This window comes from Zootoca vivipara, chromosome 14 (genome assembly GCF_963506605.1).
Source record: "Zootoca vivipara chromosome 14, rZooViv1.1, whole genome shotgun sequence".
Classification (NCBI taxonomy): domain Eukaryota; kingdom Metazoa; phylum Chordata; class Lepidosauria; order Squamata; family Lacertidae; genus Zootoca; species Zootoca vivipara.
In genome coordinates, this window is record NC_083289.1 from 52,462,538 (window position 1) to 52,488,233 (window position 25,696).

General features: G+C 45.6%; 1 protein-coding gene across 2 annotated transcripts; it reads right to left on the minus strand.

Moving 5' to 3' along the window:
* Positions 1-1,858: 1,858 nt before the first annotated feature.
* LOC118092624 (cytochrome P450 3A12) lies at positions 1,859-24,817 on the minus strand. 2 transcript variants are annotated; one of them, XM_035130913.2, is made up of 13 exons: positions 24,607-24,817; positions 21,128-21,221; positions 20,925-20,977; positions 19,505-19,604; positions 17,961-18,074; positions 17,382-17,470; positions 15,564-15,709; positions 12,536-12,663; positions 12,128-12,215; positions 10,626-10,786; positions 7,381-7,607; positions 5,086-5,248; positions 1,861-3,750 (listed from the first exon to the last, which is right to left on the minus strand). In XM_035130913.2, exons 1-13 carry the CDS (start codon positions 24,675-24,677, stop codon positions 3,652-3,654), a joined length of 1,533 nt encoding a protein of 510 aa, XP_034986804.1. In that variant the 5' UTR covers positions 24,678-24,817; the 3' UTR covers positions 1,861-3,651. The 2 variants fall into 2 exon arrangements, with proteins under 2 accessions (XP_034986805.1, XP_034986804.1); XM_035130914.2 differs by lacking the exon at positions 17,961-18,074 and having other exon boundaries at positions 1,859-3,750.
* Between the last annotated feature and the right edge of the window lie 879 nt (positions 24,818-25,696).

Below are 25,696 nucleotides of genomic sequence, written 5' to 3' on the forward strand. Positions count from 1 at the left end.
AGCATCCTACCTTCCCCTCCCAACCTGAAGGCCAAAGTTAAAGAGCAAAATAGCAATGATGTCACAGTAGGTTGAAAGCAGCATAAAGTTGGACATTGTTGTTGAACTTGTTGTTCCAAAACATTACGAAACACACCCACACCCACACCCCATGATTCTTGAATTGCAGAGGGCAGGAGTAGATGGCCCATGGGGATCCCTTCCAATTTTACAATTCTGTGATTCTAAATGGCCTCAACTTGGTAAAAACTTCCGTTTAAGTGGGGGTTGTTTTTCCAAATAATCTCTTCAGGAATTTAGCTTACAAGTCAGGCAGGGAGACCTGTTTCAACTGCCGCCCCTCCTGAGAATTATCACTGGATATAGGATCCTAGAATCCTAGAAATGTAAAATTGGCAGGGCCCCCAAGGTCCATCCAGTCATCTAGATCAGGCATCCCCAAACTGCGGCCCTCCAGATGTTTTGGCCTACAACTCCCATGATCCCTAGCTAAGAGGACCAGTGGTCAGGGATGATGGGAATTGTAGTCCAAAACATCTGGAGGGCCGAAGTTTGGGGATGCCTGATCTAGATCATCCATGGCAGATGGCCATCCAACCTCTGCTCTAATTAAATCAGAAACGGTAATCAAACACCCACACAAACTCATATGCTGAATTCTATTCATATTGGGTTTCAACCATTGCTGGTGCTCCTGGGAGCAGACTCGTTGAAACTAATGGATGTGACTAACTTTGATCTATTAGTTTCAGTGGGTCTACTCTGACTGAAAGTTGGTTGGATACAACACGGAGAGTCCAACAACAGAGTAATTACATTGTGGGTAGCAAAAGCTCATCCCACCTCCCGCCCTCCGTAAGCGCTATAGTATTCAAGTAGATAAATAGGTGCCGCTACAGCGGGAAGGTAAACGGCGTTTCTGTGTGCTGCTCTGGTTCGCCAGAAGCGGCTTTGTCATGCTGGCCACATGACCTGGAAGCTGTACGCCGGCTCCCTCGGCCAATAACGCGAGATGAGCGCGCAACCCCAGAGTCGGTCACGACTAGACCTAATGGTCAGGGGTCCCTTTACCTAATGTTCTTTACATGGCTGTGTCCATGAAAACAGTTTAGAAAATTCCATCAGCCCAGTGATAGCCAGAAGCGTTTTGTTCACGGCCCAGGTCAGGTCACACCTATTTGTTGGAAGACCTTCCTGGTTAAAGGCATTGAGAGGAGAACCTTCCTTAAATCTGTTGGCTCGCATGGTAAATAAATATCCTTGCAGTTCAGAAGCTGCCATTTCCTATGGCGTTCAGAAAAAAGCAATGGACTTAAAACTCCCCCTTCTCCTTTTCACAGTTAGAAAACAAGAAGAGGAAGACAAGAGAGTGATACATACAGAAGGAAAAGGCCCAGGAAGGCAATGAGAAGTGACCATGTCCAAGTGGAGAAGCTTGGAAGGAGATCCATCTTGGTGGCTCTGACCTTTCTCTGCCTCTAGCTTTGATTAAGGATTTCTGCTCTCTTTATACTTGTTCAGCGCTGGAGCTCAAAGGGCAAAAATAAATATTTCACAATATCTTTTGCTATCCATTTGCCTTTGCTCTGATGACGGGCAGGCTGCTTCAGATCAAGCTTGCTTTGCTTGATGTGCAAAGAGGCCAGGGGAGTTCTGCCTGTCATGGAGGCAAAGCTGGAGAGAGGGTGTCTTGTCTCAGGTGCATTCTTGTCAGTGGCATGCGGTGAAATTTTTCCTGGGAGAACTGTTAGGGCCAGCTTGCAAGGCCAATGCGGGGGGGGGGACATGCGCGTGAGCATTGCACCTCCTTCCCTAAACCTCTGGGAAGGTGGCAGGGCGATGCTCTTGGACCCCATCTCTCTCCCTCCCTGCTCCCCCTTTTTTGAAGATTTTATTGCTGACCTACTCCTAAAATCCAACGACATTGTGGATGTCCCTATGCCAAGACTGCAATCACGGCTTTCTTCTTCTTCATTCACCTTGGTTGTGTGCCGGGAGGAAGAGGCTGTGGATTTTATTTCATCAAGAGAAGGGTTTTCAAATGTGTATCAAGTAACCACTCACACGCTTATGGAAGGCAGGGTTAAGAACCGGTCTAGATGGAAAGCAGCATTTTGAAGATAAGCGCAAATGATTCCGGATTGAGAAAAACCACATTTCGGTGCTACAAATGAGGAGGTGTGCATGCAGCCAAAGGCTACTGAAACATGTTATATCACAGAAACAGAAAATCACAGGTTGCTTCCATGGCACAGAGAAGCCCGTACCATCTTAGACTGATGTGCCAGCTACGACCCAACTGGTCTCAGTTGTTCATGTTCTTGTAGCCTTGAAATTAGGGTGTGTTCACACAGCCCCCAATTCAAAATATCGAGGGGGCAGGGGCCCCAAGCGCCCCCTATACCAGGTGTCGGTGTACTGTAGTGATATTGTGCCAAAGGCAGATCATGGAAAATACAGCTTCACTATTGCTTCCTGGGAACGAGTGCTACAATCATATCACACGGGTCTTTCACCAGCTGCAACTGCTACTTCTGAGCTGTTTCCAGACCCAGTTTTACACACTGTTAGGTGACTCTAACAACTCAACAAGGGAAGCTGCATTTAACAAGGGATGTTTAATCTACTAAACCACAGCAGATCATAAGTCTCTCCAGAGTGGTATTTAAATTGGGCTTCCACTGGTGGATTGGCCCTGTTTCTGCAAGAGCACTTCCACACAGAGCTTTGAAATAATGCATCTGAGTCACAGGGACCCGGATAAATCACATTACCCAGGACTGTGATGTGTGACAATTCTAGGAAGGGTTTTTTGCAATCCTGGCCTGCACCGATTGAGTTTCCTGTCATTCAGTGGACATGATTTGATGTCATAGTGATTCTTTCATCCCAAGCAACTCTGAGGAATCCAAATTGCATGTGCTCTGTATGGATCCCTTAACAAAATCTTCTCAGCACCCTCCCCAAACTACAGTTCCCAGAATTCCATGGGGGAAGCCATGACTGGTAAACTGGTCTCAGACAGATACAAAATTGTAGCTTGGGCATGCTCCAATTAATCATCATTGATGATTTGGTTTTAAAGGGGGGCTTTTTAAATCTACTTTATACTATAAGAATTTTCAAGATGCCTTGCAACTAAAGTATAGTTTAAAAATGTTTAAAATTTTCCCCAAACCATCCTGAAACAATAGAAGCGACAGATCAGGCAAATAGAGGAATATTTCTTACTTTCTTACATGTGCTTTGCCCCAATTCCACAGAGGGGTTTGCATCAACATTTGCACACATTGTTGGAGCCCCTTTCTCCTGGTAGACACACTTTTGTATGAATGTTTCACAGTGCAAGTATTTGGGCAAGCCTGAATAGAATGCAAGCATTTCGGTTTTTCCTGAATAGAATACATCTTTTAATGATACTTTCGCCAAGATACACATTTTTGGCGGTGCACTAATGACTCCCTTTTTCTGTGCATTCTTTGGCCGGAAAACTGCAGTGCCAAATTAGGAGATGCACGGATTTTCAGAGAGCTCTGTTTCGGTTTGCGAATCTGTCTGATTCTCTGGAACTGTTTGAAGTTCTCTGCGGGGAATTTTCTCAAAGCCACACTTGAGGCTTTTGCATCTTCTACCAAGGCCCACGACCAGGCTTCACTCCCCCTTCTCCCGGGGATCACCACGTGGCACCAGCCTCAAAACTATTGGTTTCTTTGGCACTAAGAAGGCTTCATTGCTCATCTCCAGGGGAATCTGCAGCAGGATGAAAAGCAAAAGAGAGCACTTAGGAAACCATTAGACCCGGCTTAAGCACCAGCAAATCTTTACAGCAAGGATGGAGGAGGTCCTGCTATGTTCCAGAAGTGGTTGGGCTCTAATTCCCTTCTACTCCAGCTCCCATGGCCAGTGGTTAGGGACCATGGAAAGTGGGGTCTAACAGCACCTGAGAGTCCTCCAGAGGACCCCACCCCTGATTTGTAGGATTGCAATCTTATGGTGTGAAGGGAATGTTAGGAAAAGTCACATTCCAAAAGTAAGGGTCGCTCGGAAGGTGATGGGCTCTCCTTCCTTGGAGACATTGGATGGCATAGTTAAGCTATGGATGAATGGGAGGAGGTGATGGCCACCATCTTGGATCACTCTAAAAGACAACCACAGGATGGAAGGTGGCAGGATCCCCAAGGATGTTCTCTGCGAGGAGCTGGCTTCAAGCACCAGGCCAGTTCGCAGACCAACTCTAGGTTACAAAGATGTCTGAAAATATGACACGAATGTTGGCAATATCAACCCTGCTCTATGGGAAAACCTTGCAGATGACCACAGTGCCTGGAGACAAACAGTCAGGCAACCAGAGGAGGAATGACCACTGGAAGGACCGCAGAGAGAAGGAACGTCCATAATGAACTGGAAATAAAATGTTTTACAGCACTTTAAAAAACAACAAAACAGAGTCCTTTTTGTTGGGGATAATGCAGATGGAAATTCCCAGGTATCAAAAAAAAGCTATTTGTGTATGCCAAGACTGCGGCTTGTTTTGTTAGCCCAAATATGGAAATCGGGCGAAGTCCCAACTAAAGAAGAATGGCAACGTAAACTGATGGAATATGTGTAGCTTACGGACCTAAAATAGAAGAAGAAGAACATATGTTTAAAGGAGATTGGAAAATGTTTATTGAATATATGGAGGAAAATTGTGTTTAGTTGAAAATGTGGGCAGCATGAAGATAAACTCAACAGTGTAAATAAGTTTTGATGGGTGTGATAATGGAATACTGAATGGTTTAGTTTTTGTAAAATATGCAGGCACCCGATCAGCTTGCTCCGCTGCTGCATAGGGGTTGGAAAACACAAGTGGCAGAGTTTCTTAAATGCAGGCTCATACAGTCGCCCGAGGCAAAGACAATGCCCAACTTGCTCCTTTCCCCAAATTGCATTACAGTCCCTGTTACCTTCTGGCCACCCACTTCTCCGAAGGAAAAGGCTCTTGCATAACAGGAGAAGATGGAGGAGATCAGGAGAGGGTCAGGAAAACCTCCCCCTCCCTTGCCACGCACACACAGAGGTGCGCCAGACCCCCAGCCTCCTCACCGGAGTTTCCTTGCAGACCCTGAAGGAGAAATGCTGCATCAGGATTGCAATAGCCACCTTCATCGTGACGAGAGCAAAGCGCATTCCTATGCAGTTCCGGGGACCAGCTCCAAAGGGCAGGTACGTGTAGGGATCTATTTTGTCCTTGTTCTCTTTGCTGAACCTGGTTGCATTCACAGAGACAAGAGAAATGGAGGCTGGGTAAGGAACCAGAACAGGCAGATCTGATGCATTGATGGGGGAGGAGGCAAAGGAGGATGAAGCCAACAGCTCCAGCCACACAAGAAGAGGAAATCATTCGCCACAGTTGCTCCTGTAAATACTGCCGCACTAAGTCACGCTGCGAGGCCTGAGCATGACGGTCAGGGCCAGATTAAGACCTTTAGAGGCCCTAAGCACTTAAAAGATTTGGATGCCCCCATATACAGTATATCTAATTCAAAATATATATAAAAATAAAGTGTGAAATAAATTTTTGTTTTTCAAAATGAAACAAAACCTACAGTAAAGATGGAAAATAATGTTTACTTTTGTTTACTTCCACTTTAGTTATATTTAAAAATACTTCTCCTACTTTTTCTAATTGTGACGTATTTGATCAGATCCTCAAAGCTAATCTGAAATAACACATTGGCTGCCTCTATACTTGGTAGAGATAAGGAGCCTGGCTTGTTCAGTTGGGATTTTTAATAGACTTCAACTGAACAAAATGAACGCTCAGGTGAGCAATTTGTGGCCATTAATGTTTAAAATCCAGCAATGGAAAATTTCTGGGGTGCCTGCCCCCCTCCCTTGATGCCCTAAACACTTGCAATGGGTGACAATGCTGGCACTGTGCGGCACTGTGGTCTAAACCACTGAGCCTCTTGGGCTTGCCGATCAGAAGGTTGGCGGTTTGAATCTGTGTGACGGGGTGAGCTCCCTTCACTCTGTCCCTGCTCCTGCCAACCTAGCAGTTTGAAAGCATGCCAGTAGCAGTAGATAAATAGGTACCACTGAGGCGGGAAGGTAAATGGCGTTTCCATGTGCTCTGGTTTCCGTCGCGGTGTCCCGTTGCACCAGAAGCGGTTTAGTCCTGCTGGCCACATGACCCGGAAAGCTGTCTGTGGACAAACGCCGGCTCCCTCGGCCTGAAAGCGAGACGAGCGCCGCAACCCCATAGTTGCCTTTGACTGGACTTAACCATCCAGGGGTCCTTTACCTTTAACCTTTACCTTTACCCACATGTACCTCCTACGGTTCCTGGGATGGAAAAGGAGTCTGCTCTTCCTGCTCAGACCCTATTCGCCCTGAATGAATAAGCCCCTTTCAATAAGGCCATATCTCATCGGATGCCAGGATTGTACATCGGGTCTCCCTCCCATTCAGAATAGTGGAGGGCAGTGCCTCTTTTTCATGCCCCACCCAACTGGGACAACTCATGGGGGGTATACCCACAGCATTTTGGTGTCCTGAATCTTTTCTCCTGTTTTAGATCTGGCATCCATTTTTATCTTGCCACGCCTTCTCTGTGCTAGCTCACACCCCATGGCAGGCATTCTGTGACTAGGACCCCCACAACTAATGTCACAGATGCAGAGCCATGTGAGGTCCAGTGATGTACATTCAGGTGTGAATCAGCATTGACATGAATGTGCTTCCTACTTTTCACCAGCACATTTTTTCTTTCTTTCTTTCTTTTTTTAAAAAATAACGTTTTATTAGATTTTCCAATTAATACACATTTAAACATAACAAATAACACCATAACACAGTAACATGTATTTCACTGTGACTTCCCTCCATCCCCTCATAAGGTTTTCTAATCAAAGCTTATCCCGCAGTTTTTTATTTCCTCTTCTTAAATTCAGTTCGCAGGATTTACTTTAACCCTGCAAGAGTTTTTAAACTTCTAGAGTTCTTTTCCATGTAGTCCACATATTTACACCAGTCTTTTAGGAACTTTGTTTCCCCCTGGTTCCGGATCCCGCTCGTAAGTCTCGCTAATTCAGCATAGTCTATCATTTTTGTCTGCCACTCTCCAATCGTCGGTAATTCCTGTGTCTTCCATTTTTGGGCTAATAAAGTCCTAGCCGCGGTTGTTGCATATAAAAATAATACATTGTCCTCTCTTTTAATTTCTTGACCTATCATTCCTAACAGAAATGATTCAGGTTTTTTGGGAAAGGTGTATTTAAAAATTTTCTTCAGTTCATTATATATCATTTCCCAAAATTCTTTAACCTTGTCGCACTTCCACCACATATGATAAAAATCTCCCTCCATTTTTTCTTTCTTTCAGGGCAGGGGCATTACCTCTCAGGTCTGAACTCGTCAGGTTCTGGCCAGTATTCAGGGTCCCGATGAAGCGTGTAGGGTGGGATCATCACCAACGTGTCTTTCAGGATAGTCACGCCATTGACTTCGACATCTTTCTTGCAGAGCCTTTCGAGCCTCCCTCCGAAAGGATACAGCCTTTGTGTTTCGTTCAGGACCATGTCAAGATACTCAAGTTTCATGATGGCATCGTAGGTGAGAGGAGCCTTTGGGGTGATTCAAGGGGGAAGGTTAGTTGTACCTGGTGGGATCTGAAATGAGGCTCCATCTTTCTGCGGTTCTTGGGGAAAGCAGGGGAGCCCAGACACAGAGACCTTCAGAAGGAAAGCTCTCGGCAGCCTTATTCTAAGATTTCTGTATATGAATGGGGTAAACTCTTTGAGTTATATTCAACACAGGTGGAAGGAAACTAATGCAACTGAACTTTCTTAAAAAAAAACAACAACTCAAAACCCATTTCCTATACTCCTGCTCTGGAGGGTAGAATTCGAACCAATGGCTTCAGGTGTCAGGGGCTGGGCTGGATCGGAAGAGTGGGGAATGCAATCGCAGGGAGATGAGATCAGCTCCTAACAGAAGAAGAGGAGGAATACCCCCCCCCCGCTTCTAGCATTTCCCGAAGCAGAAAGGCAGGCAGCTACACAGTTGAGAGAGGAGCTACCCAGCTATGAAATAGTAGCTAAGCAACCAGAAGGGAGGGAGCAGCTGGGTGATACATTACTCGAGAGTAGATGTCAGGTTTAGCATGTCTCTCACACAAGACACAGAAGGCTGGCGGTTTTACTAGTTGAGGTTTATTTAGCAATTACAGGCTTTCAGCAATCTGAGCCTCCCACAACTCATTCCTCACTGTTGAAGTCAGTTGACTCGACTGGCTTCTGACCCCTCCCGAGGCCAGATATACGCCACGTCCTCCCCGTCTTCCTTTGCTCTAATAACTTGCTCTGCCTCCTGCTTCTTGGAGATTTGGGTGCAGCCAATTCCTCCTCCTCTGGACTTGACTCCAACCCCCTCCTACCACCTGCATCCTGCTCTTTCATCTCTGTGCTGCTGCAAAAACTTACAGACAGCATTCCAGAGCGAGAGGGGCTTATCTCACTTTCGTGGTGTGAAAGAATCAAGTTTCTGTTTTCCTCTGCCTCTTCCTCCCCCTCTGCAGAATCCTCTCTGCCAGCCATATCTCTGACAGTAGGAGAGAAGCGACTCCCTCCCCCTGAACTCAGAGGTCCGAGTGTGTCAGAGAACAAAGGAGATGCAGGGGAGGCGGGACACCCCGTTGGTGTGCTTCATGCTGCGGAAGTGGGGAGGAGTCAGAGTAGGCAACTGATATCTTTGCGGAGGGTTGCTTGTTTGTGATTGCAACATAACCTCTCTCTCTCTCTCTCTCTCTCTCTCTCTCTCTCTCTCTCTCTCTCTCTCTCTCTCTCTCTCCATATATGTGGGTGGGTGGGTGTGGGTGGGTGGGTGTGTAAACTGGCCATGTGGGTGTGTCTCCACTTTTCTCCAAAACCGCTTGACCGATTGCGTTCAAATGTGGACACAACGTCCCAAGCGAATATGCGAGTGATCATATACAGTTCGCATAGACAGATGTCACACCTGGGCCAGGTAAAACCCCAAAAAACCTGTGTTCCAGAACTCACAACTCAGGCGAAAGTGCATGCTGGGAAATAGAAGCCAGAAGCTGCATCTCCAAGGCCGAGGCAAGATCGTGATGTCACCAGCCAATACTCTATAACCGCCACAAAGGCCATTCCTCCACAAAGCCCGGCGCCGGGATCCTGCCGCTAGCCCCCCGTGTCCAACCATCACAGACATAGCCCGCTACGCCGACTGTCCCGAATACCACCCCACGCCCAGCCGTTGCCTTCCCCCCAATGCCGAATACCGGGGGCCTGCGGGGGTGGGGGGAGTCCTGCAGGGATACCGGGGGCCTGCAGGGATGTGCCTGGGGATGGGGGAGGAGGGGGAGCGATGGCTCATCCGTGCCCACCTGACAGTCACAGGGATGAACCGGGGGTGGGGGGAGGAGCAGGCAGAATAGGTCATGGGTCGGGACAGAGTGGGGGAAATCACAGGCATGAGCCACAGCAACGCGTGGCCGGGCCAGCTAGTGCTGTAATAAAAGGACTATACAGTGGTACCTTGGTTCGCAAATCACTTGGTTCTCAAACGCCGAAAATCCGGAAGCAAGTGTTCCAATTTTCAAACGTTTTTTGGAAGCCAAACATCCGACGCAGCTGTCAGCTATTGTTTCTGGGGCGCCTGCACCAATCAGAAGCTGTGCCTTGGCTTTTGAACATTTTGGAAATCAAATGGACTTTCAGAACGGATTAAGTTTGGTGCTTTTGTTCTTGCTGTTTATTTTGCATTTTTGTTTTTCAGGCTTTTTCAGTTAATTTGTTATTGTGACTGTGTGGAACCCAGTTCAGTTACTTATTGATTGATTGATTGATTGATTGTGTGGCTGCGGAAATGGGTAAAAGCCCCCCATCCAAACAATGACTATCATCAGTGCAGGTAAGAAAAAAAATTATTTTTATCATCTACAATACTTTCTTATTTATTTTATAGGACAGCATATTGATTATTGCTTTCATTTTATGGATCAATGGTCTCATTAGACAGTAAAATTAATGTTAAACTGCTGTTTTAGGTGTTGTTTTTAAAAGTCTGGAACGGATTAATCTGCTTTGCATGACTTTCTATGGGAAAGCGTGCCTTGGTTTTGGAATCGTTTGGTTTTGGACCGGACTTCCAGAACAGATTAAGTTTGAGAACCAAGGTACTACTGTAAATCTAACAAATGCTCATTAATTCTTATTGCAGAGTTACCAGAAGGGAGAGGGGAACTCCCGTACTTGACATCAGGTTGCAAGAAAAAAGATTCCAACAACATCTGGAAGAACTTTCTGATAATAAGAGCTGTTCAACAATGAAAAGGTCTCCCTCGGGAGGTTTTGGACCAGGCATCTCCAAACTGCGGCCCTCCAGTTGTTTTGGCCTATAACTCCCATGATCCCTAGCTAACAGGACCAGTGGTTGGGGAAGATGGGAATTGTAGTCCAAAACATCTGGAGGGCAAAAGTTTGGGGATGCCTGTTTTTGGACTCTTTCTCCTCGGAGGTTTTTAAGCAGAGGTTGGATGGCCATTCTACGATTCCATACCCCCAAAACCCTCTGCATTGGGTCCAGACTCACCTTTGCAACCTGCACATTCTCACCTTGTCGGGCAGGATCGTATCTATCTCCGCTTGAAGCTTCTGCTGGACATCTGGGTGAATGGCTAAAAAGTAGGCCGTATAACCCAAAGAGTTGCTGTTGGTTTCATATCCAGCAAAGACAAAGGTGAAGGCTTGGGCCAGGATTTCATCATCGGTCAAGCCTGCAAACAAAGAAAGGCTGGAAAGATGAAGCAGAAACTACAACTAATCTAGAATGTGGCAGCTAGACTGGGGACTGGGAGTGACTGCCAGGACCATATAACACCAGTCCTAAAAGATCTACACTGGCTCCCAGTACGTTTCCATGCACAATTCCATGTGTCAGTGCTAACTTTTCAAGCCCTAAGTGGCCTTGGTCCGATATACCTAAGGGAGCATCTCCACCCCCACCGTCCAGCCCAGACACTGAGGTCCAGCTCTGAGGGTCTTCTGGCAATTCCCTCACTGCAAGAAGGGAACCAGGCAGAGGGCCTTCTCAGTAGTGGCACCCACCCTCTAGAACACCCTCCCATCAGATGTCAAGGAGATAAAGAACTAAACAACCTTTTGAAGACACCTAAAGGCAGCCCTGTATTGGGAAGTTTTAAATATTTGACACTTAGTTGTGTTTTCAGACTATGTTTGAAGCCACCCAGTGTGGCTGGGGAAGCCCTGTCAGGTGGGCAGGGTATAAATATATTATTATTATTATTATTATTATTATTATTATTATTATTATTAGCCCCAATAATACAGCACATACACTAGGTGGGAATATGATCTGCATTGGTAATGTCAGGGACAGTGCTGAGGAGAGCTGGACTGAGGAGGAATGGTGGGAGCAACCCCCTCCTCCTGATCCTGAATCTTCCCAGGAGCAGGACAATATAGATTTGGAACAGTGGTTTGCAGAGGGACATAGTTCAGAAAGCAGAAGCTGGGAAATACTGGATGGGGGACAACTAGGAGAAGAAACACTGGGGGGGGGAGTTAACAGATTCACTGTCTCTGGAAGGCATTCAGCTGCTCAGCCCAAGGTCAAGGAGAGCTGGTAAGGTGGCGACGCAGAAAGCACAGTGGTTACGAAATCAGTTACAAGACGCAGTAGTGACTAGGGACGAAGTGGGTGAAACCCTTAATTGGGAGCACCACCATCCCTAGGAAATGGATTTTTTTGTTCTCTCGCTGTGATCATTAAAGTTTTTAGCTGCCAAAAAGACTCCTTTTCCTTTGTTCTGCTTATCTACTGCCGGGGGGGGGGGATTCCCTGAAGGCTGACAGGTAACATGAGAGTGCCATGCACTGAGACTCTTGCTTTTGTTTGCTTTGGACATTCTGCCAACATGGATCAGAACTTCATCCCTGAATCCCAAAAGGGCCTTTTCGGTCGTGGCTCCCCATCTGTGGAATGCCCTCCCCGGTGAGATCTGCTTGGGGCCTTCACTGACATCTTTTGTTCTTGTTCCCCTTCAGTTTCAGAGACCTCGAAGTGACACTGAATTGACTCCCAGAAGTGGTATTACCTTTATAGGAGGGATCCAAGGCGTTGCTCTGGTGCTCGCTGTTGGACTTCTGGGAGTCGATCATCAGCTGCAGGAAATCCACCCGGCCCTAAGCATAAAAACAAATTAAACAGCGGAGAAAGCAATCAGAGGAAAGACCCCAACAGACCGAGATGGTTTGCTCCCCCAAGTTTCTTAAAGGGCTAAAGGCAGCCCTGAGAGTTGGCCACCTTTGCCCTTAAGGAGATTGATTGATCTCGCTTTTCTTAGGCAGAATAGGACATACTGAGGGGGCAAAAGAGTCAAAATGTTGGGTTGTGGGAGATCTTTTGGTGAATAATTCTATCCCCTCCAATGAAAGCCCGTTCTGGTGTGAAAATTGTGTGCGAATTTTTCACCCTCAAAATTCAGCGCGGGCTTCATGCTTACCCCCTGGCCTTCTTTCTCCCGTGTCGCCTTTATTTTTGCAAGTGACCTCTCAAAGAAGTTCATCGCTTCTGGGTTGAAGAAAGTGATTTTCATTAACTTGAGGAGAGAAGCCACAAATGGGAACACAACTGCAAGAAACAGATATTCACAGTGAAGAAGAAGCAAAACATCAGGCAGACAGGCAGAGTTCTGTAGAAATCCATGAGTAAACTTTGGTTTATTTGCTCTGAGTGTCACTGCTTGTAAGCCTGAATAGCATGTGCTCAGTCCCCAAACACAGTGTGAATCCCAGGGTTACAGATCCATAATGGGCAGTACTGATTCAGTGGCACATGCCCTCCTGGCTTGCACTCTTTATAAAGACTTGAGGAGTGAGGTCCTCGCCCCTCTTTTATTGTCGCCCAGCCACTGCCAGAGGGTCCTTTCTCTTGGCAGATTGCAAGGTTTTTAGCTGGGGCAATCAGAATCAGATCCACTATTTGACTATTGATTCAAAACCCTAAAATGTATTTTATAGAATTTCATATATATAATTTTATTGGTTTTTACATTTTTTTCAAAAATAGCATCATTCAGGTAGGTAGCCGTGTTGGTCTGACGCAGTTGAAATTAATTAATTAATTTTTAAAAAATTTGTCCAGTAGCCCCTTAGAGAATCTCAGCTAAAGCATCCATCACAATGGATTATAACTCTAAAGTTCCCTATAATTTATACTTTGTGTCTTTTGTTGTCTCAGCTGTGTTGTGCTGAGGCATTAGGAGGTAGAAACTGCTTTTTTCAGGTGCATCATTCACAGCTAGGGGGGAGGGGAGAAGCCATGTTAACATGGAATACTTCATTGACAGGGCTGTCTTAAGCATATGCAGCGCTGGGCTGCAAAGATCCACCTGGTGCCCCCCCCCGGTTGCCCAGTCCCAGGTGCGCAGGAGGGCAGAGCCAGCCGGCCGCCTAAGCATCTCGCTGGCTCGGTCGCTCCTGAACTCGCAGCGCAGAGCCGCCCACAGCAGACGAGCCCGTTGTGGCTCTCCAACCGACGGGCGGGCTCTTCCCCGGACTCAACTCTTGGGTCCCAGACTCTCGGCCTGGCACCCCTGGGAGCCCGGCGCCCAGGTGCCCTGCACCCCTAGCGCCTATGGGTAAGACGGCTTCATGCAAGGGATGTTTAAATCACAGCCAGCAGATCTAAAAACTGAACTTCAAGAGATGACCAGAGGGATTTGATTACAAATATGGAAGAAGGTGTGGAATCTGGGGAGAGTGAATTGGAACTATCTTTGATTAAAGAGGGAGGTTCTGTGGATGACGAATGGGACCGATCTTTGCTTAAATATGGAAAATCAACAGGTGATGCTGAGGCAGATTTTCAGTTGTCTGAAGGTCTGGATCTGATGAAGGAATCTGCTTCAAAGTCAGAAGGAGAGCTGACGATGGTTCAAAGCATGGTCTCTCGTGCTCAACATGCTTTCAAAGAAGAGATGAGTGGAATAATAAATACACAAATAGAGAAAGCAGCTCACCTACTGGAGTTTATACTGATAAAGAACTGGAAGAAAAGGAGGGAGAAGGAAACACGAGGACGAAATACAATTTAAGGAAGATGCAACAGGCAAATACGGTGGTACCTCAGGTTACAGACTCCACTAAGCCAGAAATAGTACCTCAGATTAAGAACTTTGCTTCAGGATGAGAACAGAAATCATGCGGCAGCTGCAGGAGGCCCCATTAGCTAAAGTGGCACCTCAGGTTAAGAACAGTTTCAGGTTAAGAACAGACTTTTCCGGAACAAATTAAGTTCTTGACCCAGGTACGACTGTAAATATGGATTTACTAGGATTTGTTGGAACCCCTGAAGAGAACACGTCACAAGGAACTGGAGAAAGATTAATGTGGGACACACAAAGATAACAATAAATGAAGGGTTATATTGGACTTTTTGAGTGGCAGAAATATGAATTCTGGTGGCCTGGGAGGGAAGTTTGGGAAAACGCCATCTAGCAGAATAGGAGAAAGCTGGATATCAATTACAGCTAGAAACTATTCTGGAGTGCATATGCTAAATTGTTATATGCATGACTGGTAGATAGAGATAGCAGAAGTACCTCTTTTCTTCTTTCTTCCTCTTTTTTATTTTTTAAGATCTTTAATTCTTGATAATTCTTGATAGCTCTCTGTTAATATTATTCATATCTTTAGGGAGGTTTTTAATGTTTAATATTGTATTTTATTTTTCTGTTGGAAGCCGCCCAGAGTGGCTGGGGAAACCCACCCAGGTGGGCTGGGTATAAGTAAATAAATTAGTAGTAGTAGTAGTAGTATGTTTTGATCTCTGAAGATTTAAATTCAGGATAAATGAAAATACATACAGAGAGGTGATGGAGAGGAGGAGAAGGAACCTGTGAGAGGGGCAGGGCAGAAGAGTGGCTTTTCTCAGGCCGTGATCTGAGGATGAGGGAAGTTCTCCCAGGTGAAAGCCAAGAGGATTCACTTCTCTGTATGTGGGTTGAAATTTAAGATATAACAGAGGGCTATATACAGTGGTACCTCTACTTACGAATAACTCTACTTACGAATGTTTCTACTTACGAACGGAGCTCCGTCCGCCATCTTGGATGCGGTTTAGATAGGATTTTTTCTACTTATGAATTTTTAGATAGGGTTGCTTCTACTTACAATTTTTTTCTCCCAATGCATTTCCTATGGGATTCGACTTACAAATGTGCGTTTGGACCGCATTAAATTCGTAAGTAGAGGTACCACTGTATATATATATATACAACTTTGTGCTTGTTTATATTATTTTATTTCTCTTCTTCTTTTCCACTTTCTCTCTTTCTGTCCTTTTTCTCTCCTTTCTTCTTCTTCTTCTTCTTCTTCTTCTTCTTCTTCTTCTTCTTCTTCTTCTTCTTCTTCTTCTTCTTCGTTGTTAGTATTATTATTATTCTAGTTGGGAGTTGGGTTTTTATTGTATCATAAGTTGGAAACCCTTAATAAATTCGATATAAAAAAGGAAACCCAGAGCCAACTTACATATTAAAAGTATATGTAGATTAAAGGAGAACTTGGTGAGTTTCTTGATCTCCTTGACAAAAGGATCATCGGGGTTGTTCATAGAGTCGAGGTCCACACCAAACGAAGTGCTGGTGATCACATCCATGCTGAAGGCCCCAAAGACGCTGGGGAGGGAACAGAGCAGCCCAATCAGACTCTTGGGTGTGTTAAATAACAAACGATTTAAAGGAGGAGACCATCCCTGCCTGACGGCTTATCAAAATGGAAGTTACAGGAATGCATGGCATGCCTGATGGGTTCACAGAGGAAAGAGTCCTAGGAAGGAGGAAGTCTAGCTTTGGGCCCACGAACATCTTACGGAATTAGCATGAGTTTGCTGCCTGGAGGCGGTTGGAGGACGGATGGCGGCTAACAGATTGAGGTTGTATCCTGACAAGACAGAAGTACTGTTTTGAGGGGGACAGGAGGTAGGCAGGTGTGGAGGACTCCCTGGTCCTGAATGGGGTAACTGTGCCCCTGAAAGACCAGGTGTGCAGCCTGGGAGTCATTTTGGACTCACAGCTGTCCATGGAGCCGCAGGTTAATTCTGTATCCAGGGCAGCTGTCTACCAGCTCCATCTGGTATGCAGGCTGAAACCCTACCTGCCTGCGGACTGTCTTGCCAGAATGGTGCATGCTCTAGTTATCTCTCGCTTGGACTACTGCCATGCGCTCTACGTGGGGCTACCTTGAAAGGTGACCCAGAAACTACAACTAATCCAGAATGCGGTAGCTAGACTGGTGACTGGGAGTGGCCACCGAGACTGTATTACACTGGTCCTTTAAAGACCTGCATTGGCTCCCAGTACATTTCCGAACACAATGCAAAGTGTTTAAAGCCCTAAACAGCCTTTAAAGCCCTAAACAGCCTCAGCCCAGTATACCTGAAGGAGAGTCTCCACCTCCATCGCTCTGCCCGGACACTGATCTCCAGCTCCGAGGGCCTTCTGGCGGTTCCCTCATTGTGAGAAATGAGGTTACAAGGAACCAGGCAGAGTGCCTTCTCGGTAGTGGCACCCGCCCTGTGGAATTCCCTCTTGTCAGATGTCAAGGAAATAAATAACTATCTGACTTTTAGAAGACATCTGAAGGCAGCCCTGTTTAGGGAAGCTTTAAATGACTGATGTTTTAATGTATTTTTAATCTTTTGTTGGAAGGCACCCAGAGTGGCTGGGGAACCAGATGGGTGGGGTATAAGTAATAAAAATATTATTATTATTATTATTATTACTATTATTATTATTATTATTATTATTACCACCTCCAGGCTGCTCACTTTGTTAACCCAATCTGGTCTGGAAACGATGCCTTATGAGGAACGGCTTAGGGAGCTGGGTATGTTTAGCCTGGAGAAGAGAAGGTTAAGGGGTGATATGACAGCCATGTTCAAATATATAAAAGGATGTCATATAGAGGAGGGTGAAAGGTTGTTTTCTGCTGCTCCTGAGAAGCGGACACGGAGCAATGGATTCAAACTACAAGAAAGAAGATTCCACCTAAACATTAGGAAGAACTTCCTGACAGTAAGAGCTGTTCGGCAGTGGAATTTGCTGCCAAGGAGTGTGGTGGAGTCTCCTTCTTTGGAGGTCTTTAAGCAGAGGCTTGACGGCCATATATCAAGAATGCTTTGATGGTGTTTCCTGCTTGGCAGGGGGTTGGACTGGATGGCCCTTGTGGTCTCTTCCAACTCTATGATTCTATGGTCTGGATTTACCCCCAAGGCAGCCCACATTGTCATGGGAGGATAGAAGAGGGCTCTGTTTTTGACGGCAGCCTCCCCTGACCCAAGTTACTTACTCCTTCGCAACCAGAAGCTCATCCTTCTCCACTTTCTTCTGAACGTTCTGGATCAGAACCTCCCCATAGTGTTTGATGATGGGAAACATCTGGAATACAATAAATGATGGGGATCTTTCAAGGGGGTGTGAAGGAACCGGAAGCAGCTACACAGAAGCCTGTGGGGTCGCAGAAAGGTCTCCATTCAAGGGTGAAGAGAAAAAGAGGCACACATTTTACAGAAGATCACCCCGAGTGGTTTGAGGCAAAGTCTCCCCAGCTCCAAATAGAAAATTCAGAGAAGAAGGAAATACAATATTGGCAGGATGCACTGAGTAACTGGAGAAATGGTACAATGTTGAAACATCCCTTTAAAAACAAACAAATGCCAGTCGTCTCATTTCATGACAATGTGAAATGGGCTGATTTAAAGGCTTGCTTCACCCATTCTTGCTAACAACATAATTGGATTACGATACTGTATGCTCTAGTTTCAGACTGAATAGCTTCTGTGAATTGTGCTGGAATTAAAAGGACCATATGGACCAGTGTTGAATATTTGAATTCTTCAGGGCTCAGTATCTTTTCTTTTCTTTTTACCTCCTTTAGCTTTCCACTGGTGAAGGTTGGAGAGAGCACAGTGCGAATCCTCTTCCATTGTTTGTCCTTTACCATCGTGATGGCAGACTCAAACAGCCCACCTAAACCTACATTCTAGAGGGAAGCAAGCAAGGAAGTGAGGTGGTTTCAAAATGATGAGTCGGCTTTTGACAGATCCCAAATCTGGAGTTTCAGTGAGGGCCAGGGGGGGGGGGACTAAGGGCTTGGCCACACTTCCCTCTGCTCCATGCTTCCTAGGCCCAAGTCCAGGCTTCCCAGGTCTGTGTTCAAGTGTTGCTGTTGTTGTTTTCATCCTGGAGCTTTGCCTGGGAAAACACACATTTTGCCACTGAGCCAGATCAAACTGGATTGCTGTGGGCTCTGATTCATTGGTAGAACATAGGTTTTCCTGGGGAAAGGACCAAGGCAACAGAGAAAGAGAGAGAGAGAGAGAGAGAGAGAGAGACAGACAGACAGACAGACAGACAGACAGACAGACAGACAGACAGACAGACATGGAAAATCTGGACCAGTGCCTAGAAACAGGGCACAAAATGTATTGTTTATTTATTTACGAAAAACAATTTAAAACAACTTGCAACCATAAAAAAATGATCTGGGTCCTACAACCATATACTTGGAGACACTTTTGTACTTTTATAATCTGAATTACTTGAAGTGGGATAAAAAAAGACAACAGAATTAGGGTTTGAGCCCACTTCAAGCACTGCTGAATTCTGACTTCATATGTGCTTAATAAACACACTAATTTAATAGCAAATAATCTGTCTTAACGGAAAAAAAAAATTGTCCAGTAGCACCTTAGAGACCAACTAAGTTTGTTCTTAGTTGTCTTAACTGAATTATGGATAATGTTGCATCGTCCTAATCCTATTCAAACAAAAGGCCCGTTTTGAAATGCCTATGCTATTTATAAGTTTAAGGACATGTTATACTAAAGATGACAGGAATGAAGGGCGGATGAGCCCCAAGTTCACACTTGACTTTAGGAGATGTCTTCATCTACCTGCCACATTACCTGATTATCGTCTTCCAAAGCAACTACTCTATTCCAAACTTTAAAATAGAAAGCGTAATGCTGGTGGTCAACAAAAGAGGTAAAAGACCCTCTCAAGGCAAATCTTTAAAAATGTAGTATAAACACTGACAACTGGGAAACCCTGGCCTGCGAGCGCTCCAGTTGGAGAACAGCCTTTACCAAAGGTGTCATGGGCTTTGAAGACACTCGAACTCAGGACGCAAGGGATAAACATGCTAAGAGGAAGGCACGCTTGGCAAACCCTCACTGTGATCAACTCCCGCCTGGAAACCAATGTCCCCACTGTGGAAGGACGTGTGGATCCAGAATTGGCCTCCACAGTCACTTACGGACTCATTGTTAAAACCGTGTTTATGGAAGACAATCTTACTCGGCTACAAGGGATCGCCAAAGAAGTAGACATTAGCCAATCCTTCCCAATTTAGCATTCCTAATTTAGTGGCATGAAGAACCCTGTTGCATTGCTTAAGCTACGAGCCCTTACCCGGCGGTTGGTGAAGGTGGAGTAGCATTCTTTCACCAGAACAGTTTTAATAATGACAGGATCCAGCGTGGCTAATATAGGTTGCCGGCCATCGTAAAACCTGGGTGAAGAGGAAGGAAGAGAAGGCACATCCTACCAATTTTATATTTTGAAAAGCCAAGGGTGTTGCCCTGAGCTGCTGGTCATGTTCCCTGCCCTGGCGCCCTCCATATGTGTTGGACTACATCTCCCATCACTCCATGTTGACAAGGACTGACAGCAGCTGTAGTTCCAAGCGTCTCAACGGTGCCTGATCGGTGGAGGCTGACTAAGGCAGGCATCCCCAAACTGCAGCCCTCCAGATGTTTCGGCCTACAACTCCCATGATCCCTAGCTAAGAAGACCAGTGGTCAGGTATGATGGGAATTGTAGTCCAAAATATCTGGAGGGTCGAAGTTTGGGGATGCCTGGACTAAGGGCTCGTTCCTGCTTTCCCCATGGCTAGAAAGCAGGGCTCTGGCTGGTTTCCTGCAGGAGACATGCTTTCTAGACATGAATAATAGAACCATAGAGTTGGAAGAGACCACAAGGGCCATCCAGTCCAACTCCCTGCCAAGCAGGAAACACCATCAAAGCATTCTTGACATATGCCTGTCAAGCCTCTGCTTAAAGACCTCCAAAGAAGGAGACTCCACCACACTCCTTGGCAGCAAATTCCACTGCCGAACAGCTCTTACTGTCAGGAAGTTCTTCCTAATGTTTAGGTGGAGTCTTCTTTCTTGTAGTTTGAATCCATTGCTCCGTGTCCGCTTCTCTGGAGCAGCAGAAAACAATCTTTCTCCCTCCTCCATATGACATCCTTTCATATATTTGAACATGGCTATCATATCACCCCTGAACCTTCTCTTCTCTGAGTCAGAGCAGTTTCCCACTTGCCCTACTCCTTTCCCAGGGAAGACCCACTCTTCAACTCTAAATCAGAACAAACAGCAATCTGGACTAAACCCAACTGCCATTTGCTCCGACTGAGCACTGAAGAACAGGGGGCAACAGAAAGGAGACCCTAAAAAGGTGGGGCAGTGAGGAGAGTCTCTGGCTACCAGAATGTTAACTGTTTATGGCAAGCTTTTGAGATCCCAGAGACATCCAGTGCAGATTAAGGCTTCTGTTTCAGAATATTTCCTCCTTGGGATCAAATAATGGAGTTTGGGCTGCGCCGAGAAATGCAAGCTGGTCAGAATCTGAAGTTCTCTCTTTTTTCTTTCCTCTCTTTCTCTCTTTTTCTTTCAGTTTGTGCTTTTATTTGGATTAGTTGTTTTTAAAAAATCCTTGATAGAAAGATATTGGATACTAACCTCTGCATTTTCACTCAAACTTAAATAAAATCTGTTGGAGGGGGGAAAGGAAAAGAAATACAAGCTGGTCATCAAAGGTCACTTACCCCCAGTTCCTCCCATATTTCTGAAAGCACTCTGTATCAAAGTTCATAAACCCCTGCGGAACAACATTTCAGAAAGTTAAGAACAGCCTTTCTGGGCCAGATGAAGACCCAGTTTATGGAGCCCCTCTGATCCCTAGAGAGAGGAGCAGACAGGTGTCTTGGCAAACCTCTTAAGCAGGGCAGAAATGTCCCCAGACACTCACCTTACGATAGCACAAGAGAGTTCCAAAGAAAGGCAATGGCCTCGGACCTGGAATGCCCAGATTTCTGAAATGGCTGTATGGCCAAATTCCATATCTGTTTTTTAATGGAGAGAGAAAGAGAAAGAGAGAGAGAGAGAGAGAGAGAGAGAGAGAGAGAGAGAGAGAGAGAGAGAGAGAGAGAGAGAGAGAGATGCAAATCTGACAGATGATAATTGACAGCAGCAGAGCGTAAAAAGTTGTCAAGGGTTTAGCACCTCCTGCTAAAAACACATGCACACAGGGGGGCAAACCTTTTGGGGGTGGCACAACAGGGCATTGGTGTTTTCCACCTGTTCTTGCCTACTGGCCAAAGGATGCAATTGCAGGTGGTTTGAGCTGGGGTGCCTTCTGATCCCAGTAGTCAGGTGGTCCCAGGTTCAAATCTTAGCATCTCCAGGGAACCGTCCTTGCACTGGCTCCATGTTTGAGGCAGTCCTCCTCAGCTGGGTCCCCTGGGAGGCTCCCTGGACATAAGGCAGGTGCTGTGGGTGTTGTGGGGAACCGGGGGCATGGCGGGAAATCAAAATGGTAGCTCGGTGCCCAGTGCTGACTGGGGGTCAAGAACAGCATCACCAGCTCAGAGCTTCCTTTGGTTAAGACATGAGTAGGCAAACTGAGGCCCAGGGGCCAGATCCAGCCCAATCACCTTCTCAATCCGGCCCGCAGACGGCCCAGGAATCAGTGTGTTTTTACATGAGTAGAATGTGGGTTTTTATTTAAAATGCACCTCTGGGTTATTTGTGGGGCATAGGAATTTGTTCATTTATTTGTTTTTTTCAAAATATACTCCGCCCCACCCCCCCACAAGGTCTGCAGGACAGTGGACCAGCCCCCTGCTGAAAAGGTTTGCTGACCCCTGGGTTAATGTAAATCATAAAATGCAACCACCAAGGTTGTGTTTCAAGTTAGGCATCAAAATTTGCAGAACTGCTGGTTTGATATTTATAAAAATGGCAAACGTACCAGGGAGGGAACATGGTTTTAAAATATCTCTCCTCCCAAAATGGGAAATATTAGCATAAAATGCAACTCAGGCCTGTAATAGAACACAAATGCTTAAGCTATAGCTTACACAACAGATTTAAGCTGCGTCTTACTTTTCATTTGAAGGCAGCCCTGTTTAGGGAAGATTTTATGTTTGAAGTTTTATTCTGTTTTTAGTGTTCTGTTGGGAGCCACTCAGAGTGGCTGGGGAAACCCAGCCAGATGGGTGGGGTATGAACAATAAAATTATTATTATTATTATTATTATTATTATTATTATTATTATTATTGGGTTCAGAGAGGAAATCTCTACAACGGGATCCTTAACATCCCCGAACCACAATCTTACGGTGTAAACCAATTGTGGTGAGAGAGAATAAATCATGTTGAATTGTTCTAGGTACACTGCTCAAGAGAGGATTTTTAAATTCTTCTGAAATTTAAACAAAACAGTGGGTGATACCTGTAATGATCCAAAATAAAGTAACATGCTAAGAACACTCAAAAGTGCAATTGAAATCCTACAGTTTAAGTATCAATAATTGTTAAACTTTTGCCTGTCGTTCTCCCTGATATGCTTTATTCGATGCAGAAGTCTTTTGCTCTGGAGAAGACACCGTCCACTGGAAGTGGTGCAGTTCGAAATCCCGCCACCTTATTCTGCACTTGGAGGTGGCCAGAAAGAAGCTGGGGATCTGGTGTGTGCAGCAAGCAGCCGGCATGGCTTCAAGGAGACCACCCAGTAATTTGCAGGACATAGGCACAGCCTGTTGGATCAGGCCAGTGGCCCATCTAGTCCAGCATCCTGTTCTCGCACCATGGCCAACTAGACACATGGGGGGAACTGACAAGCAGAAGAGGAGCACAACAGCCCATGGCTTCCAGCAACGGGTGCTCAGAAGCATCATTGTGGCAAGTAGCCATTGACAGCTCTCTCGTCCATGAATCGAATCCTCTTTCAAAGCCATCCAACTTGCTGGACATCCTGGTCTGCGTGGATAAAATGGAGACTCCCAAATCCACCTGCTGCTCTCTCCCTTTTGAATGCAGCTCTTTCCTTCCCTCGGGCTGCTCTGCTTATCTCTAGCAAACACGCTATTTCTTATGCTACCCTGAAGCTGCTCCTTGCACACTCTCCCTCTAGCGCAGCTTTTCAATGGGACAGAACCACGGGCAGTAAAACACTGTCTGAAGCAGGAAATGTACGCAGATTTCCATGGTGCTTTCCCTCTCAAACTTGCCTTTATTGATTCAACTGCCTAAAATGTTTATTATTACTACTACTACTACTACTACTACTACTACTACTACTACTATTTATTATCTATACCCCGTCCATCTGACTGGGTTTCCCCAGCCACTCTGTGCGGCTCCTAACAGAATATTAAAAACACAATAAAACATTAAAAACTTCCCTAAACAGGGCTGCCTTCAGATGTCTTCTAAAAGTCGGATACAGTAGTTGTTTATTTCCTTGACATCTGATGGGAGGACGTTCCACAGGGCGGGCGCCACCACTGAGAAGGCCCTCTTCCTGGTTCCCTGTTTAACACACACACCACCCAATTCATTTGGGGGTCAGAAATTGTGCTGGCAGTTCAACAACAACAACAACAACAACAACTTTTATTATTTGTTCCCCGCCCATCTGACAGGGTGGCCTCCAGCTTATATAAAAACATAACAGAACATTGCAGATTAAACAGCCTGTGTCTACTCAGGAGTAAGCCCCATTGGATCCATGCCTATCCTGGCCCCAGGGATGTGCATCTAGGACTGCTGCCAAAGCTTAAGGAACCCCCCTTTTGAGTAAACTCGCTTAGGGTTACATTGCAAAAGTGCATGGAACTTTTCCTTCCTAAGCTTGCTTGCGTTTTATGCTCTTCTGCGTTCTACCATCTCCTGTGGCTTTTGGAAGAAGCGATGGAAAATGTCCCTGTTCTTCTCCTAACACGAAAGCTCATACCAAAATAAAAACTTAGTTGGTCTTTAAGGTGCTACTGAAGGAAGTTTTTTATTTTGTTTCGACTCAGACCAACACGGCTACCTACCTGTAACTAAAACTTCTCCTAACAGTTAGGAAACAGCCCAACAGGAGGAAGATGAGGGAGTAATGCAAACTGATTTTTAACAGTTACCTGACTTTGGAAACAAAAAACAAAAAACCTCAATTGTTGTCTAGCATTTATTCTTTTTAAGGCTTGTTCTTGCTTTAATCCTTTGTAAACTGGTCAGGTCACACCTATTTGCTGGAAGACCTTTCTGGATAAAGGGATTGTGGAGAGAACCTTCCTTAAATCTGAAGGAATATCCTTGCAGTTCAGAGACTGGCATCTCTTACGGCTTTCAGGAGAAGCAACAGTCTTAAAATGCTCCTTCTCCATATAAATTAGCCCTTCTCCTTTTCACAATTAGAGAACAGCCCAAGAAAAGGAAGACAAGAGAATGGTACATACAGCATGAAAAGGCCCAGAATGACAATGAGAAGGGACCACGTCTCAGTGGAGAAGCTTGGAAGGAGAGTCATCTTGTTGGCCCTTGGCGTCTCTCTGCCTCCGGCTTTGATCGAGGATTTCTGTTCTCTTTCTGCTTGATCAGGGCTGGAGCTCAAAGGGCGAAAATAATTTCACAATATCGTTGCCGATCTGTTTGTCTTCACTGCAATTACTGGGCCAAGCTTGATATGAAAAGAGGTGGGGTGGGAATTCCTTGTCCTGGAGGGGCAAGGCTGGAGAGGGTGCGTTGCCTTGGGTACTTTCTTATATAACAGCATTTTGTGCCAACCTCTTCAGAGGGCGCAATCTGCCTGTGCAATGATAAAATCCAGGAAGAGAGCTGGGCTTGCAAAGGGAGGGAGGAGTGCAAAAAGCAACGCCAGGGCGCTCTGCTGCGTCCGATTCCTGCACCGTCGCCCCCCAAGCCTGCCATTTCGTGGCACATTCCTCGTCCTCCTAGGCCTCATTCCTGCCGCTTGCCAGGAATAACTTGGCACTAGGGCTTCCCATTCATGGAGGAGCTGACTGCCTCCCTTGCTCTGCTCAGCACTTTCTTCTGCAATAGCCGTTCTGCATTGGTAGGAAAACAATTTTTCAGCATCTGCACTTTGGAACTCCCTGCCAATGGACACCAGGCAGACAACTTTGCTGCACACTTTGCGGCGCCTGCTAAAAACATTTCTGTCTGGGCATGTATGCTCAGGTGTGCAGAATGCTGCTGTGGGTTTTCACCTGCTTCTTAGCCTATCGCTCATTTTAATTATTTTTAAAACTGGCTTTTAAATAGTTATTTTCAGGCTCCCCTTCTACCGTGCTACATTCTTAGGGTTCTTTTTCTCTCTTTTTTAATAATTATTTTTATTAAGGATTTTCGTGGGTTACAAAGGTAGTGCAGTGTCTCATGCATCATTTTTACATATCAATTTTACTTATTGAGACATCTTTTTCTCTTTGAACTGGACTTTGCCACTTCAAAAAGAGATCTTTTAAAATATATATTATTTATGATTTTCAGTTGTACACATTTCAATAATTTTACAATCATTTTAAC

What these genes read in the sequence shown, in the direction of transcription:
- LOC118092624 (XM_035130913.2), bottom strand. Translation starts at nt 24,677, where the DNA reads ATGACTCTCCTTCCAAGCTTCTCCACTGAGACGTGGTCCCTTCTCATT. An exon ending in GAGCTTCTGGTTGCGAAGGA is followed by an intron (nt 15,710 to 17,381) that starts GTAAGTAACTTG and finishes TTCCCTCCCCAG; the next exon opens with CGTCTTTGGGGCCTTCAGCA. An exon ending in GACGAGTTCAGACCTGAGAG is followed by an intron (nt 5,249 to 7,380) that starts GTAATGCCCCTG and finishes GAATGCAACCAG; the next exon opens with GTTCAGCAAAGAGAACAAGG.